General features: G+C 44.0%; 1 protein-coding gene across 7 annotated transcripts in view; it reads right to left on the bottom strand.

Moving 5' to 3' along the window:
• Window positions 1-15917, bottom strand: part of mib1 (MIB E3 ubiquitin protein ligase 1) — a 298565-nt gene that overhangs the window by 263129 nt on the left and 19519 nt on the right. For all 7 annotated transcript variants that reach the window (XR_015079035.1, XR_015079034.1, XR_015079036.1 and 4 more), the window contains exon 3: window positions 12801-12930. Coding sequence is in view for 4 of the 7 variants with exons in the window: in XM_085993275.1 (XP_085849401.1) it covers window positions 12801-12930 (130 nt within the window). In the remaining 3 variants the exon portion in view is untranslated. The remainder of the gene's footprint in view (window positions 1-12800; window positions 12931-15917) is intronic.

The following is a 15917-nucleotide window of genomic DNA, read 5'->3' as shown; positions in this document are numbered from 1 at the left end:
CTGTGCCAGCCAAAAAAGAGCTATCCAGCCTAATCCCAATTTCCAGCTCTTGGTCCGTAGTCCTGCAGGTCACAGCACTTAAAAGTGCATATCCAAGTACTTTTTAAATGCGATGAGGGATTCTGCCTCTACCACCTTTTCAGGCAGTGGTTTCCAGACCCCCACCACCCTCTAGGTGAAAAAAAGATTCAACTCCTCTCTAACCCTTCTACCAATTACTTTAAGTCTATGCCCCCCTGGTTATTGACCTCTCTGCTAAGGGAAATAGGTCCGTCCTATCCTTTCTATCTAGGCCCCTCAATTTTATACACCTCAATTAAGTCTTTCTTCAGCCTCCTCTATTCCAAAGAAAACAACCCCAGCCTATCCAATCTTTCCTCTTAGCTAAAATTCTCCAGTCCTGGCAACATCCTCGTAAATATCCTCTGCGTCCACTCTATTAAATCCGTGTGTTAATGGAGACACGGAATGCAGGAGTTGGTTTAACAAGTCTTTACTGAATGGAGACAATCTGGTAACTGAAACTACAGAAGCCTGCCAGGGCCTTTTATACAGGGATGGTCACTGCCGGTACTGCAGTCTGAGACCAGTTATTCCCTTAAAGGGACATACACAACAATTCCTCCCCTTTTAGATAAACAGTACATAACATTCATTTAACAACTAATTACAATTACGGTTGCTAGATACATTAGTTGAAGTTAAGCAATTATAAGTTCAGTCTTTGAGGAGGCTTCCTGATTCTGTCTGGATAACGCCTCTTTGGGATATCAGGTTCTTCTGGCAAGGTTGAGTCGGGATCAATGCCGTTGTTTGGTTCGTCTGCTTCCAAAATCACCGATTCTGCGGTAGATGCAATTGGTACTTCGGTTTCATCGCCAGGTGTATCAGATCGTGGTGTGGAGTTGAGGTTTTCCAGTGACTCTAGAATCTGGTCAGCATGGCGTCTTACAATGCTCTCTCCAACGTCCACGGTATACATTAGAGGTCCTTGCCGTGTACAGATCGTTCCTGGCTGCCATTTCTCTGTGCGGTAGTCCCGGGCCAAAACTGGTTGACCTATCTTAAAACTCCTGGTCGGCTTTTCATTCATATTCTGAAACTGCCTGTTCTCCACATCTCTTCTGACGTTTGGCTTCACCAAATCCAAGCGGCATCGTAGTCTTCGATTGAAGAACATCATGGCTGGAGTTTGGTTGGTAACCACATGTGTCGCATTCCGGTAGGCAAACAAGAAGTTATCCACCTTGTGTTGTAGGGGTATGTCTTCATTACACATTGCCTTGATAGCCTTCTTGAATGTTTGAACAAACCTCTCGGCCAATCCATTAGTGGCTGGATGATATGGGGCGGATGTGTAATGCTTAACACCATTGTTCTTTAAGAACCTTCGGAACTCTTCAGACACAAACTGTGGTCCATTGTCAGAGCAAATATGTTCAGGCAGCCCATTCCTGGCGAATATGGTTCGTAAGACTGTGATAGTTTTTTCTGTGGTGGTTGAGGCCATTTTTATTACCTCTGGCCACTTTGAATGTGCATCCACCGCAATTAAAAACATCGAGTCCATAAAGGGACCAGCAAAATCAATGTGCACCCTTTGCCATGGAGATGAGGGCCACACCCATGGATGTAGAGGGGCTTGTGGTGGGGCGTTTTGGACCTTCTGGCATCCTGTACAGCTCTTGGTCATCTCTTCGATTTCTCTATCAATTCCCGGCCACCACACAAACGCTCTGGCTAAGTTCTTCATTTTTACCCCTCCCAGGTGACCCTCATGAAGCTCATTGAGCACTCTATCCTTCAATTTGGGTGGAATTACTACTCTGGATCCACACATCAAGGTTCCTCGGCCCACTGACAGCTGTTCTCTTCTCGGCGAGAATGCTGGCAGCAGTGGTTCGCCATGTGCTGGCCATCCCTTCACCGTTAAATCATAGACCCGTGATAGTGTCGGGTCATTCCGTGTTTCCTTTTCTATGTTTGCATTCGTCACAGGGAGACATTCGACAACAGTCAAGTGGAATAACTCCACTGGATCCACTGCCAGTTCTTCTTCCACCGTCGGCAACGGTAGGCGCGACAATCCATCAGCATTCCCATGCTGTTTAGTTCCTTTGTACTCGATGTCATATTGGTGTGCCCCTAGGAAAAGGGACCACCTCTGTAGCCGTTGTGCCGCCATTATCGGTACGCCCTTCTGAGGGTTGAAAATGGAGACGAGAGGTTGATGATCAGTTAGTAGAGTACATTTCTGACCGTGCAGGTAGTGATTGAACTTCTTCACCCCCCACACCAGGCTGAGGGCCTCTCTGTCAATCTGGGCGTAGTTACGCTCGGCTGAAGTTAACGAGCGTGACGCAAAAGCTATCGGCCTCTCAGAACCATCAAGGAATTTATGTGACAGTACCGCCCCAATGCCGTAGGGAGATGCATCACACGCCAGTCTTATCAGTAGTGATGGGTTGTAGTGAGTCAATACTTCTCTTGAAGTGATTAGGTCCTTACTCTTCTGAAAGGCCCGCTTACATTCATTGCTCCATTTCCATGCTACTCCCGTTCGTAGTAGGGCGTTCAGTGGATGCAGAATTGTGGACAAATTCGGCAAAAACTTATGGTAGTAATTCACCAATCCGAGGAATGACCTCAGTTGTGACACATTTTCAGGCGCTGGAGCCTTAACTACCGCTTCAATTTTGTCAGGGGACTTATGCAACCCCTCTTCATCAATCACGTGGCCACAATACGATATCTGTTTCTTAAAAAACTCGCACTTGGGGCGATTGGCTCGTAGCCCATGGTCACGTAGTCTAGTGAGCACCTGCTCTAGGTTGGCAAGGTGTTCACTGTCATCTTCACCTGTCACTAGGATGTCGTCCAAGTAACACGGAGTCCCCGGAATCCCTTGCAGGACTTGTTCCATCGCTCTTTGCCATATCGCCGGAGCTGATGCTACTCCGAATACCAGTCGATTATACTGGTAAAGACCTTTGTGAGTGTTTATCGTGAGATACTTCCGAGAGGATTCTTCAACCTCCATCTGCAAATATGCTTGCGCTAGGTCAATTTTTGTAAAACGCTTCCCTCCGGATAGTGAGGCGAAGATATCTTCTATCCTTGGAAGAGGATATTGTACAGCGTGAAGGACTGGGTTCACCGTCACCTTGAAGTCCCCACGGATGCGAACCTTCCTTGGCTCCTCAGACTTATTGTTTAACGTTTTCTTCATGACAGGAACGATGGGTGTCGCCCACTCGCTCCAGTCTACCTTAGTTAACACGCCTGCATTCTCCAGCTCTGCCTCGACGGCTGGGCGAATTGCATATGGTACCGGTCTTGCTTTGAAAAACTTGGGAATTGCATTCCCTTCTATTTTTATCGAGGCGGTTACGCCTTTAAGAGTGCCCAGTTCTTGTTGAAATACCTCTTTGGCGTCAGCTAAGATTGTTGACAATCGTCCAGGAGTGACGTCGTCATCCTTTTTACCAGCCACCGTCGGTGCCTGAATGGAGTGCCAGTCTAAACTTATCTTTCTGATCCATTCATGTCCCAATAACGGTGGTCCACCATCTTGCAGAATGTAGAGATACAATTTCCGTATTTTCTTGCCATTGTATTCGACAGGCACCCTTATTTTTCCTCTGGGGTATAATTTTTGCCCCGTATACGTCCTCAAGACAATGGATGTCTCTCTCAAGGGTATGTGTGAGAATAGCCGCTCGTAGTCTCGTCGATTCATGACGGTTAGAGCTGATCCTGTATCAAATTCCATTTTGACTTGGGACCCTGCTATCGTGAGGGTGACCCAAATGGTTCGGTGATCCTCTTTTGCGATTACGTTGTGAAGTTTGAGACAGCTTAGTCTCTTGTTCCCGGATTCACTATCGCTCATCTGGTCTTCGGAACTACTGTCCGTCATCTTTTGTACTTTCCTGTACGGTTCCTTAGTAGCCTTTTTGTTGTCGTTGGTCTTCTTCCCAGACCTGCAAACTCGTGCAATGTGTCCCATCTTTCCGCATTGCCTGCATATTTTGTCCTTGGACCAGCAGTCCTTCTGGTCATGGTTTGTTTTGCCGCAGCGATAACATTTTGCAAATCCCCGTTTCATTTCGTGGGTGCCGTATTCCTGTGGCTTTTGTTGTATTTCCGCAGCTCCCCTTGCTGCTGCTTCGTACGATACTGCCACGCTGAAAGCCTTATCTAGCGTCAGCTCTTTCTCCGAGAGTAACCTCTTCTGGGTTCCTTCACTCAGGAGTCCACAGACAAATTTGTCCCGTAAGGTATCTGCCAGTCCTGCTCCGAACTGGCAGTGCTTTGATAGCTTGCGTAGTTCCGTAAGGTAATCAGCATTGCTCTCATTTTTATGCTGATTTCTCCTGTGGAATTTAAATCTTTCTGCTAACAGCAGCGGTGTAGGATTTAGGTGTTCCTGTAGGATAGCAACAATTTCGTTAAAACTCTACGCCTTCGGTTTGGCTGGAGTAATCAGGTCCCGCAATAGGCCGTACGTTCTTGCGCCCATTAAATTTAGCAATACCGATGCCTTTTTCCCCACGGCTATTTCGTTTGCCTCGCAATATACCTCGACTCTTTCCACATACGTGGTCCAGTCTTCTATTGCATTATCGAAGGCCGTGATATCACCTGTCTTTGGCATCTTGAAAATCTAAGATGGCGTCTCCCGCGCTTTTCCTTCGTCCCCGATGGATCACAATGGCACCTCCCGCATTTTTCCTTCTTCCCCGCCGAGTTAAGATGGTGCCTCCCGCGCTTTCCCGCCGCTGCCGTCAACGCCGCTCTCCGCGGTATTTTTATTTTTAACCGTTCCCGCCGTGGAGCGGACCCTCTGGGACACTTCCCTCCCTCTTCTTAGGTCCGAACGCTGCCCGGCTGCGCCCTGTGTGCTCCACCCTCTCTTTTTGCTTCCCCACTCGCTGCCCGGCCCCGTTGCAGAGCCACCCGATCGAGCTCTAGCCCGCCGCAGCCCAGGAAGGATCAGTGCACTACCTGCCACCAGCCCGATTAGCTGGGAAACCACAGACTGGGGAACCAAGCCTGGCTCTTGACACTCTCTCCTGCAAGTTTTCAATCCGATGATTTGGAGGGTGGTTGCCCACGGTCGACGCCCGTTTCTCGAGTTTCGTTGGATTATTTTTTTTTTCTTTTCTGGCTTCGACCTTCAATAACGTCGTCTGAGGTGCTGCTGAGTTGCAGGTAAGTTCGTTTCTTACTCATCGCCAGTATTAAATCCGTGTGTTAATGGAGACACGGAATGCAGGAGTTGGTTTAACAAGTCTTTACTGAATGGAGACAATCTGGAAACTGAAACTACAGAAGCCTGCCAGGGCCTTTTATACAGGGATGGTCACTGCCGGTACTACAGTCTGAGACCAGTTATTCCCTTAAAGGGACATACACAACACACTCTAGTACGATCACATCCCTTCCTGCAATGTGGTGACCAGAACTGTCCGCAGTACTCTAGCTGAGGCTTAACTAGTGTTTCATACAGTTCAAGTATAACCTCCCTGCTCTTACATTCTGTCTCGGCTAATAAAGGAAAGTATCCCGTATGCCTTCTCAACCACCTAATCTACCTGTCCTGCTACCTTCAGGGATCTGTGGACATATTCCTCTACACTGCTCAGTATCCTACCATTTAATGTATATTCCCTTGCCTTGTTAGCCCTACCCAAATGCATTACCTCACACTTGTCTGGATTGAATTCCATTTGCCACTTTTCAACCCAAATGACCAGTCCATTGATACTTTCCAGCAGTCTACAGCGTTCTTCCTCACTATCAACCACACAGCCAATTTTTGTATCATCTGCAAACTTCTTAATCATGCCCCCTACAGTGAAGTCTAAATCATTGATGTATACCACAAAAAGCAAGGGACCTAGTACTGAACCCTGTGGAGCCCCACTAGAAACAGCCTTCCAGTCACAAAAACACCTGACCATTACCCTTTGCTTCCTGCCATTGAGCCAATTTTGGATCCAACTTACCACTTTCCCTTGAATTCCATGGGCTTTTACTTTTCTGATCAGTCTGCCTTGCTAAAATCTATGTAAACTATATTAAATGCATATGCGCGGATTTTGGAATGGGACGTGCAACCTGTTAAAGGGACCGCGTGGCCCCAAAAAAAGAGAACATTGGCAGTCGCTTATATTGGCCAAAAAACAATAACCATTAGCATCAACTTCAAGTTGCTGGTTATAGCGTCTTAAGTGCTCTGTTTATTTCAGGTAGAAATAGCTGTGCTTACTGTGACATTGTAAGAGTGAAGTACACATTGATATATCAACTTTCATCATTACTTTTAATCTTTGTGTGTATAAATAAAAAAGTCAGAGAGCTACACAAAGGGTAAACACTATACTCCCTTCGCAGAGCCTTTCTGTAATATGCTGGAAGATTAAATAGTGCAACAAAAAACTAATATCTACTGAAGCTCTGTTTTGTAAGCTTACGCTATGCCCGTCGATGTTGTAATTCAGTTCCTCTGCCCAGGTGAACGACCTCCCCGCCCCAATCAGGTTATAAAGCATCGCTGTTTAGTATTCTTGTTGCTTAATGTTGAGCGATGCTTCCCATGCGAGACAACAACAGGATAGTGAACAGGCAGCCTTGATCCAATTTTGTTTGGGGCAATTACAGAAATAGGTACTTGGGCACTGGAGAGCGACAACTCCAGAGGAGGAGGGGAAAAGCTGGAAGGGCTGAAATAAGTTAGTCCTTGGTCAGGTCTAAGGTCCGGCAGCGAAGAGGTTTGTTCAGGTCGTGGTTCAGGGAGCTGCGGATGCTGATGAGCAAGGACAACCTATATGCTATCACATTATATTGGCCTGTGTGTTAACGAACAAATCTCATTCTCATAAACACGCTGATTATAAGCCGTGGGGACTGTATTATCCCAGTCAGAACATAAAATATTTTATTGTGCTGGAAGTATATAGCACTTTTTGGCAAAATAAAAATTATTTTATTAGATATCAACGGCAATCCTTGGTAGTCATGTATTAAAAAATGCCACTTCAGGAAGCCCAGTATAGAGAGAAGCTGAAAACATTATGGCCCAGAAATTCGGGTCTCCACGGGCGAGTACGCACGGGGTACTCACGCGTAGGCCCAACGAAAGTGCCGGTTTCGTGCATGCACGGGAAACCAGCACTTCCGTTCCTCTGAAAGAAGGGGTTAAGAGCTGGAACACGTGCGCAGGAGAAGCTGCGCGTGCGCATTGAACTTACATTTTTTTTCCAGGTTTCTCTGGGAAGGTAAGTCTCCAGAAGTTAGACATGTAAAAAGCAGTCGCAAGGTCTGCTTTTAACAAGGTAAGTGGTGAATTAATTAAAATTAAAACATTTTTTCCCCACAGGTTTATTATTTTTAAATACTTTAAAGGTAAGTTTATTTTTAGCCCTGTTAGAAAATGCAATTAATTTTTCAAAAATTTAAATTGTTTAAAATAGTTATTTCATGTAATTTATAGTTTATTTTAAAAATGTGATTTTTTTTTTCAGGTTTTAGTGATGTTTTGGGGCTTATAGTATTTATAGGTTTGACAGCTCTTCCTGTCAAACTTATGAATGAAGCATTCCCTGCTACCATTGGCTCTCCATGGCCCACGTGATCCCAGGGGATGCATCGAACTAACTGTGCCCCTGGGATACGCAAGCACTGCGCACCAGCAGTTGGAGGAGGCCCAGGATCGGAATCCCATGCGGGCCCACAGCTCAACGGCCGGCACGCTAGCTAAGTGCAGGTCGGGGGCTTGCACCCGCGGGAAGCTCCCGACCCGAATTTCTGGGCCATTATCACAGTGTACTAAGACAAAATATTTGTACTTAAAAAAAGGCAAACTACTTGGACAGCTCATTGGGTTTATCTATGTAGTAACTGAGTTACACATCAGGAAGGTCCAAGGTACACTCCTTGAGCAATACTGACTTAATGGATTTCATCCAGTAGAGGCACTACAGTTGCCTTCAGCACCCCTGGATATGGACAGGAAGTCATCAGTTGGGGTTCCCGATATCAATATATGGTAATTCCTTCTAGAAAATGTCCCGTGAGAAAAAAAATCAAGCTCAGCTGTGCGGCCCCACACATTTAAATGCCCTGCTGACAATAATTGTCTGTTTTCACACAAAGAATGGCCAGTTGAGGGCAGTACTAAAAGGTACTGGCACCTGTGGAACCATATGCAGCAACAGTAGACACTTTCTGAAGCATTTTCTACAGAGAGTAAATATGCATTAGTTTAGTGCACAGACTTCCTTTAATTTGGAATGGCGTTGAACATCAAAGCCATAGATTATACAGCATCACAAGCCAGAAATTTCAGTCTTTGCACCAAACCAACATCAAAGTCTTGATTCCTTAAAGCATTTATCATATCACTTGTAATAACTACATTGCATTTGGATATTTCCAGCAGAGCATGATTCTACATCGTACAAAATCTATACAAGAACAACTGGATTCAGATCTGACTAGATTAGCTATTTCATTATTCCTTAACGCTCCTCTTCCACTCGCCCCCTCCACTGAACATGCCTTTCAATTCTGGCACCCATGTCTTATCTGAAACTGCACACCTTTCACTCCACTAGTGCCTCCTCTCCGCGGACCCCCCGCACCCCCATCTAAAACAAGTAATAATTTTTTTTTTTAATTATTTCTTTCCACACACGTGCATTAGTGATACAAACCCATTTTTAAACAGTTTAGTATTAAAATACAGACTGATAATTATGTTACTTTTAACTTTCATTCTTTGCAACCACATAAGCATCCATAGATAATGTTAAATACTGAAACAGATAAAATTTCCTCTTGCATAGAAAATTTCATAGGTTACTGCAAACATTTGAGACCTTAATTTTCATTTACTATTCAATTTTCCTACATCAATGGAATTTTAGGCTTTGGTCACCAGGTGGTGCTGTGGAGCAAGATTCTAAACTCTTCCTACAACAACCATTTTGCCTACTTTGTAATGAGTTATATTTTTTAATCTTTAAATGTATATTTTTAATTTTATATAGTTATTTTAATTATTCAGCCTCTTATCTACACTCTTACTCGCTCAATTTTTATCTGCTTAGCACCTGGTTCGCCAGCTCCTCTGAGCCCAACCACAAATACTTCCAGATCCACCATTATGGCAGTTTTGCTTAGCCTTTGGCCACTCTGAATTTCAAACAGTTCTTCGGTCTTTTGTGGGTTGGAGGACAGGTCTTTATATTGGCTCACCACTACCATCTCAAGGGCATTAGGGATGGACAATAAATGCTGGCCTTGCCAGCGACACCAAATCCCATGAATGAATTTTAAAAAATTAGAAACCAAAATAGCGTTTTAAATAGTATACATTTCACTGTTACATGATTAAATCTACCCATTGAACTGTCTTGTGTCTTTTACTACATTTATTAAAGATTTTATTTCAAGGCCTTAACTCATCTCAAAAGCCTGGGCTTCTACTGGATTTTCCCCACCCCCCCCCCCCCAAATCATTAACGAGAGCTTCCAATCGCATCTGTTTATTCTCATGTATTTCCCAGCATGCAATCTGTACATCAACTTGAGTTAATGCCTTCATTTTGTGAGGATTTGACAGCTTCTTCGGTCTTTCCAGAAGACTTTCAAAAGGGAGATTTAATTCTCAAACCTGTATTTTGAGCAAATACTTATTAACAATCGCCACAAGCTCCTCACAAATTCATAGAAACAGTGCACTAAAAGTTACATTTTCCGCTCCTGACACACCTCAGGAGTACACATCAGACAATTGTGTGCCAAGCACATGGTTTGCCATCCACTGAGTGCAATCTCCTTTTTGGCTAATCTGAAGCGCAACTGCATTAACATTTATCCTTAAATGCTTTAAGACAGGAACATAAACACTGCTGACGATGGGAAGTGGTGGTGGAGGGTAAACGAGAGCTTAAAGGGTCACATTAAAGGGTCTATGAGCTTGTCAGAGGAAGATGTTGATCGGCAGGAACGCAGTATTAGGTCAATGGTCCAAAACGGGCCATGCTTAATTCCAGTCCTGTTTTCATCACACTCCCTCCCACAAGGCTACAAGCCACTGCTCCACTCCAATACTGTCAGATCCCAGCTACCCCCAATACTGCCAGACCCTGGCCCCAATTTCTGACATCAAAGTAAGGTTTAAACAAAAGAACTCTGAAGAGAGCATAGGATCTTGAGATTTGGTACCACTTAGGAAGAGAGATTCTGTGGTCTGGTAATAGAGGGGTCCAGGTTCTGGGAGCATTTTGAAAGGGGGGGGGAAATCTATGTATATGGGCGTATCCAAAGGTCTAGGAGAACTGGTGAACTGGTAGAGGACTGGGAAGGAAATTCAGCCACAATACTTCAAAAGGCAGTAACTACCACTGTAACAAACCAATGCACTCAAGCTAAAACTGATACAATTATTTACAGGTTGAAGAATGCCCAAAAGCAGTGAAATGCTGCAAAGTACATACGTTACTGTAAAACAAAGATAGAGTCAACCCACAGGGGTCAAAATACTCTTAATTTATTCCTTAAACAGTTTGATGATCGCCATGACTTTTGGATGTTATTTGTAGACCATTTTGTGAGGATTTGACAGCTCCTCAGTACAATAAGCAAGTACAGTAGAAGAGCCAAACACCCGATGAGTAAAGTGCAGGTTGAGAAGGACCTTCTGAGAATAGCTCCGAGTGGGCTGAGCCTACAATCACTTGGGTTGAGCCAAGAAGCACTCAAGGCAGATAAGCAGGTGACCTGGCAGGGAAAGCATTTAGGCCAGGCAAGTGAGATCGACCAAGAAGTACTTGGGTGGAGCAAGCCAATGGGCTGTGAAAAACTTAGGCCAAGTGAGCAAGCAGACAGGGCAAGAGCCACTCAGTCAACACAAAGAAACACTTCACCCAGTTGAACCAAGCACTTGAAGGGCAAGAGAATAGACAAGCGGGAAACCACTTGGACTAAGTGGGTAGTCAAACAGGTGAGCCACAAAGCACTTGCACTGGCTGTGCCTGGCAAGCCAACAAGTTGGGAAAGCACTCAGGCGGGGAGCGTGGACGCCGGGCAGCCAGAAGATCTTGGCAATGCCCCACCCAGATTCGTTCTGACCATCTTGCAACTGGCTTCCATCCAAGTTCTTCTTTACCTGTTATTTTCTCATCAGCTGTTGCACATTTCTGCTTTGTAATTATTAGTTATCAAATATAGTAGAAGTTCTGTACTCTGCTACAGCTGATGAGCAAACCACAAGTGAATAAGGTTCAGCAAGAAGCTCAGCACAGGCTAGTAACCATGATTGGGCTATATTCCAAAGGACTCCAAAACAGCTGAGGTCAATAGGACAGGGATCGATTCAGGTCAGGTCGCCCAGCAGAGGTGGTGAGTGCAGCCAAAATGAATAGTGGATGGGCATGTCTTAATAGTGAAAAACCAGGGCATTTGCAGAAAAGGGCAGCAAAGCCCAATCTAGTAGGTAAAGCTCCAGCCAAGTACTCCAGATTGAGATCCAGGCTCCTGAAACAAGAGTCGGCCTCTGAGAAAATATTTTTAGGAATTTACAACACCGTATAGGCACCTCTAGGAGTTAACAGTAAGCACTCTTACATTTTAAAAAAAAAAATAGGGTTCTTACATTATAAATGTTACTGTTACCAGTAAATTTTCAGCTGGGTGGAAAGTTAAACTAACTTAAAATATTTTCAGTAATTTGATTAGTGCCTTCTTGCTCCATGCCAGATTGTGACAAGTAGCTTTAAAAAACCTGAACAATTTGATTGTTCCATTTTCACCTGCTTATTCATTCTTACCATCTTAAGGAGTTTTTGATTTGCTCATATTTAATTAACTGGATATACCTTACTTTAACAGTTCACATTTCAGCTCTAGACATGTAACATCCTGAGGTGAGAGACTTTCAACTACTCCCTTTCACAGGCATATGACAGGTATATTCGAGATAACTTTCAAGAAGATGACATGATTTTCTTTTAAAATGTGAAGATAATTTTCAAAGTATAAACACTCTAAGGCAACACCACAAAGACTATTGATCACCATCTCCAACCTCCCCGAAATCAAACCATAGAGGAACACAGCAAACCATGAAATACATCTTTTTAACTTCTGTTCTATTTTTAATGAATAGTACAAGCAGAATGCATTCCAAAGAACTGAATTTACGTATCGCTTGTGGTGCCAACCATAATTCAATCTCAACTGCCTTTCATCAGTTACATTACAGCTGATCGCAAAGTGCACTAAATATATAAACATCAAGCACACACATGCATTTTATCCACCATCATTCTGCTCCCACCTTGGTGCCATCTCTGCAAAAGAATGACATCAGTTTTAGGTCACCACTTCAACAATACTGTCAAATAAGCAACTACAGGAAATTTTCGATTTACGGCACCTAAATAACCGGAAATCTCGGTTAACCAGCAAAATTCAGGAGTAGGTTCAGGTAAGTTTTACTTCATATTGTACTTGCCTTCCTCGATCTGTTGCTGTGCAAGGGTGTAGCTGCAGCTGTTGCTAAGCTACAGAGACGCTTGGAACTTGTGGCCATTGTTCTGCACCTGTTGCTAAGCAACAGGGTTTGTTGCTTTATACGGAGCTCTCAGCTCTCCGTATCTTTTACTATAGCTCTATTTATCCGGAATTTTTGATGAACCGGCACCACGTCGGTCCCGTATTAAAAAAGGTTTCCTGTAATACTTCGACTACTGAACAAATCCCAACCGCTGTTGAAGCAGACTGCTCACCTTTCCCCTACGTCCATTGCCCCCATCTTGGTCCTCCCACTGCCAATCCACTCCACGTACCACTCGTGCACCAGCAAAAATCCCTCTTGCAGTTATCTTCTTTGACTTCCGTCGAGACTCCAGCAAAACTCTAAAAGAAAACAAAAATTACATTCTTGGGAAAGAGAAAATCTGGAATTAATTTAGATTTCTATACAACCCAGAAAGACGATAATCTCCTCATCCTCCCTTCTCTCCGGGTCTCCCGGGGTCAGGAATATCCAAATTTTGGGAGCAATGAGCCACAACTAATGAGTGTATTATGTACAGTTAAATCGCTTTTCCGTCTGGCGGAATCAAGATTAAACATCATGTCAGCCGTGGCTCAGTTGGTAGCACTCTCGCCTCGGAGTCAGAAGGTTGTGGGTTCAAGTCTCACTCCAGGGACTTGAGCACAAAACTCTAGGCTGACACTCTAGTGCAGGGCTGAGGGAGTGCTGCACGGTCGGAGGTGCCCTCTTTCAGATGAGACATTAAACTAAGGCCCCGTCTGCGCTCTCAGGTGGATGTAAAAGATCCCATGGCACTATTTCAAAGAAGAGATTGGGGGTTATCCCCTGTGTCCTAGCCAATATTTATCCCTCAATCAACATAAAAAACAGATTATCTGGTCATCACATTGCTGTTTGTGGGAGCTTGCTGTGCGCAAATTGGCTGCCCTGTTTCCTATATTACAAGAGTGGCTATACTCCAAAAGTACTTCATTGGCTGTAAAGCGCTTTGCGACATCTGGTGGTCGTGAAAGGCGCTATATAAATGCAAGTCTTTCTTTCTTCACAACTTTTAGTTTTCTTGGCACCTTGAGCCATGCCATTTTCACCCAACAACAAATGACCAGAAATAGGATATTCTGGACATTAAGGTGGTAGAAATGCCCTTCTCTTTTGACAATGCTGTGTGATTTGCTGTGACCCAGCCACTCAAAATCTATTAATTAAAAAGGGAAAAAGGATCAGATGCCACTGTCACCTTCAGATCCTAGCTTCCCTGGAATATATTACAAGATCTCTCCAGAAGGCCAGTTAGCCCCTCTAGTCTGTTCCACCATTCAATGAGATCAAGGCTGATTTGTGACCTAACTCCATACACTTGCTTTTGTCCCATATCCCTCAATACCTTTTGTTAACAAAAATCTATCAAACTCAGATTTAAAATTAACAATTGATCTAGCATCAACTGCCGTTTGTGGAAGAGACTTCCAAATGTAACCACCCTTTGTGTGTAGAAGTGTTTTCTAACTTTACTCCTGAAAGGCCTGGCTCTAATTTTTAGACTATGCCCCCTAGTCCTAGAATCCCCAACCAGCGGAAATGGTTTCTCTCTATCTACCCTATCTGTTCCCCTTAATATCTTAAACTTCAATCAAATCATAGAAACATAGAAGATAGGAGCAGGAGTAGGCCATTCAGCCCTTCAAGCCTGCTCCGCCATTCAGTGAGATCATGGCTGATCATCCAAACCCTAGCACCCGGTCCCTACACCGACAGCCATCCCACCCCAGCCCTATCCCCGTAACCCTTAACCATCACCCCTTAACCATCTAAATTCCAGGTAATACAACCCTAGTTTGTGTAATCTCTCCTCCTAATTTAACCCTTAGAGTCCAGGTATCATTCTGGTAAATCTATGCTGCACTCCCTCCAAGGCCAATATATCCTTCCTTCGGTATGGTGCCCAGAACTGCTCACAGTACTCCAGCTGTGGTCTAACCAGGGCTTTGTATAGGAGATTAGCTTCTACCCCCTTGTATTCCAGTCCTCTAGATATAAAAGCCAGCATTCCATTAGACTTTTTGATTATTTTCTGAACCCATCTATGACATTTTAAATAATCTATATACATGGACCCCCCCCCCCAAAAGTCTCTTTGGACCTCCACTGTTTCTAGCTTTTCACCATTTAGAAAGTACAGGAAACTTTGGTTTATCCGGAGGTTGTATGTCCGGAAGCCTCAATCTACCGGCAGAAATCAGGAGCCGTTTTGTTAGGGTTTTTTTCTTCTCGTGGCTTTGTATTCAACAGTTGGGTTCTGGAAAGTCTCTCTGAAGCTGTTGCTAAGCTACAGAGACGCATACGGAGATGAAAACCTCCGTATGCTTCAACATTACCTTTGTATGTCCGGCAGTTTTGATAGATCGGCAACAGCTCGGTCCCGTCGGTGCCGGATATAACAAAGTGGATGACCTCACATTTGCCTACATTGAAATCCATTTGCCAGTTTTGCCCACTTAATCCATTAATATCTTTGTAATTTTATACCTGCATCTACACTGCCTACAGTGCTGCCTTTCTTTGTGTCATCGGCAAACTTGGATATGCGGCCTTCTATCCCATCATCAAAGTCGTTAATAAATACGATGAATAGTTGCGGCCCCAACACAGATCCTTGCAGGGCACCACTAGTCAGATTCTGCCAATTAGAGCAACTGCCCATTATCCCTACACTGACTCCTGCCGCTGAGCCAATTTCCTAACCAGGTCAATAATTTGCCTTCAATTCCCTGAGTTTCAACCTTTAGTAACAGTCTCTTATGACAGGTTTTATCAAATATGCCTTCTGGACATCCATGGGCATTCCCTGTTCACTACTTTAGGCACCTCTTCAAAAAATTCAATCAGGTATGACCTACCCTTTACAAGTCCTGCTGGCTCTCTCTGATCAGATGAAAATTTTCAAGCTGTTCAGTCACTCTACCCTTAATTATGGACTAGTAACTTCCCAACAACAGATGTTAGGCTGACTGGTCCATAATTCCCTGGTTTCCCTCTCTCCCATTTCTTAAATAGCAGAGTGACATGCACAATTTTCCAATCTAAAGCAACGGTTCCTGAATCAAGACAACTTTGGAAGATTATAGTTACAGTACATCTGCAATGTTCTCACCTATTTCCTTTAAAACCCTGGGATGGAAACCATCTGGTCCTCGGGATTTGTCACTCTTTTGTACCATTATTTTCTTCATTACTGTTATTTTACTTACGTTAATTTTATTGAGTCCCCATCCCTGATTCAATATTAGTTTCCTTGGGATGTCCGGCATGCTGTCCTCTTCCTCTACTGTAAATACTGAAAGTAATT

Source organism: Somniosus microcephalus, chromosome 7 (assembly GCF_052327205.1).
Source record: "Somniosus microcephalus isolate GS21.2 chromosome 7, FLI_Smic_1.0, whole genome shotgun sequence".
Lineage (NCBI taxonomy): Eukaryota > Metazoa > Chordata > Chondrichthyes > Squaliformes > Somniosidae > Somniosus > Somniosus microcephalus.
The sequence above is the reverse complement of the archived record's forward strand: the minus strand, read 5'-3'. Positions and strand labels throughout refer to the sequence as shown.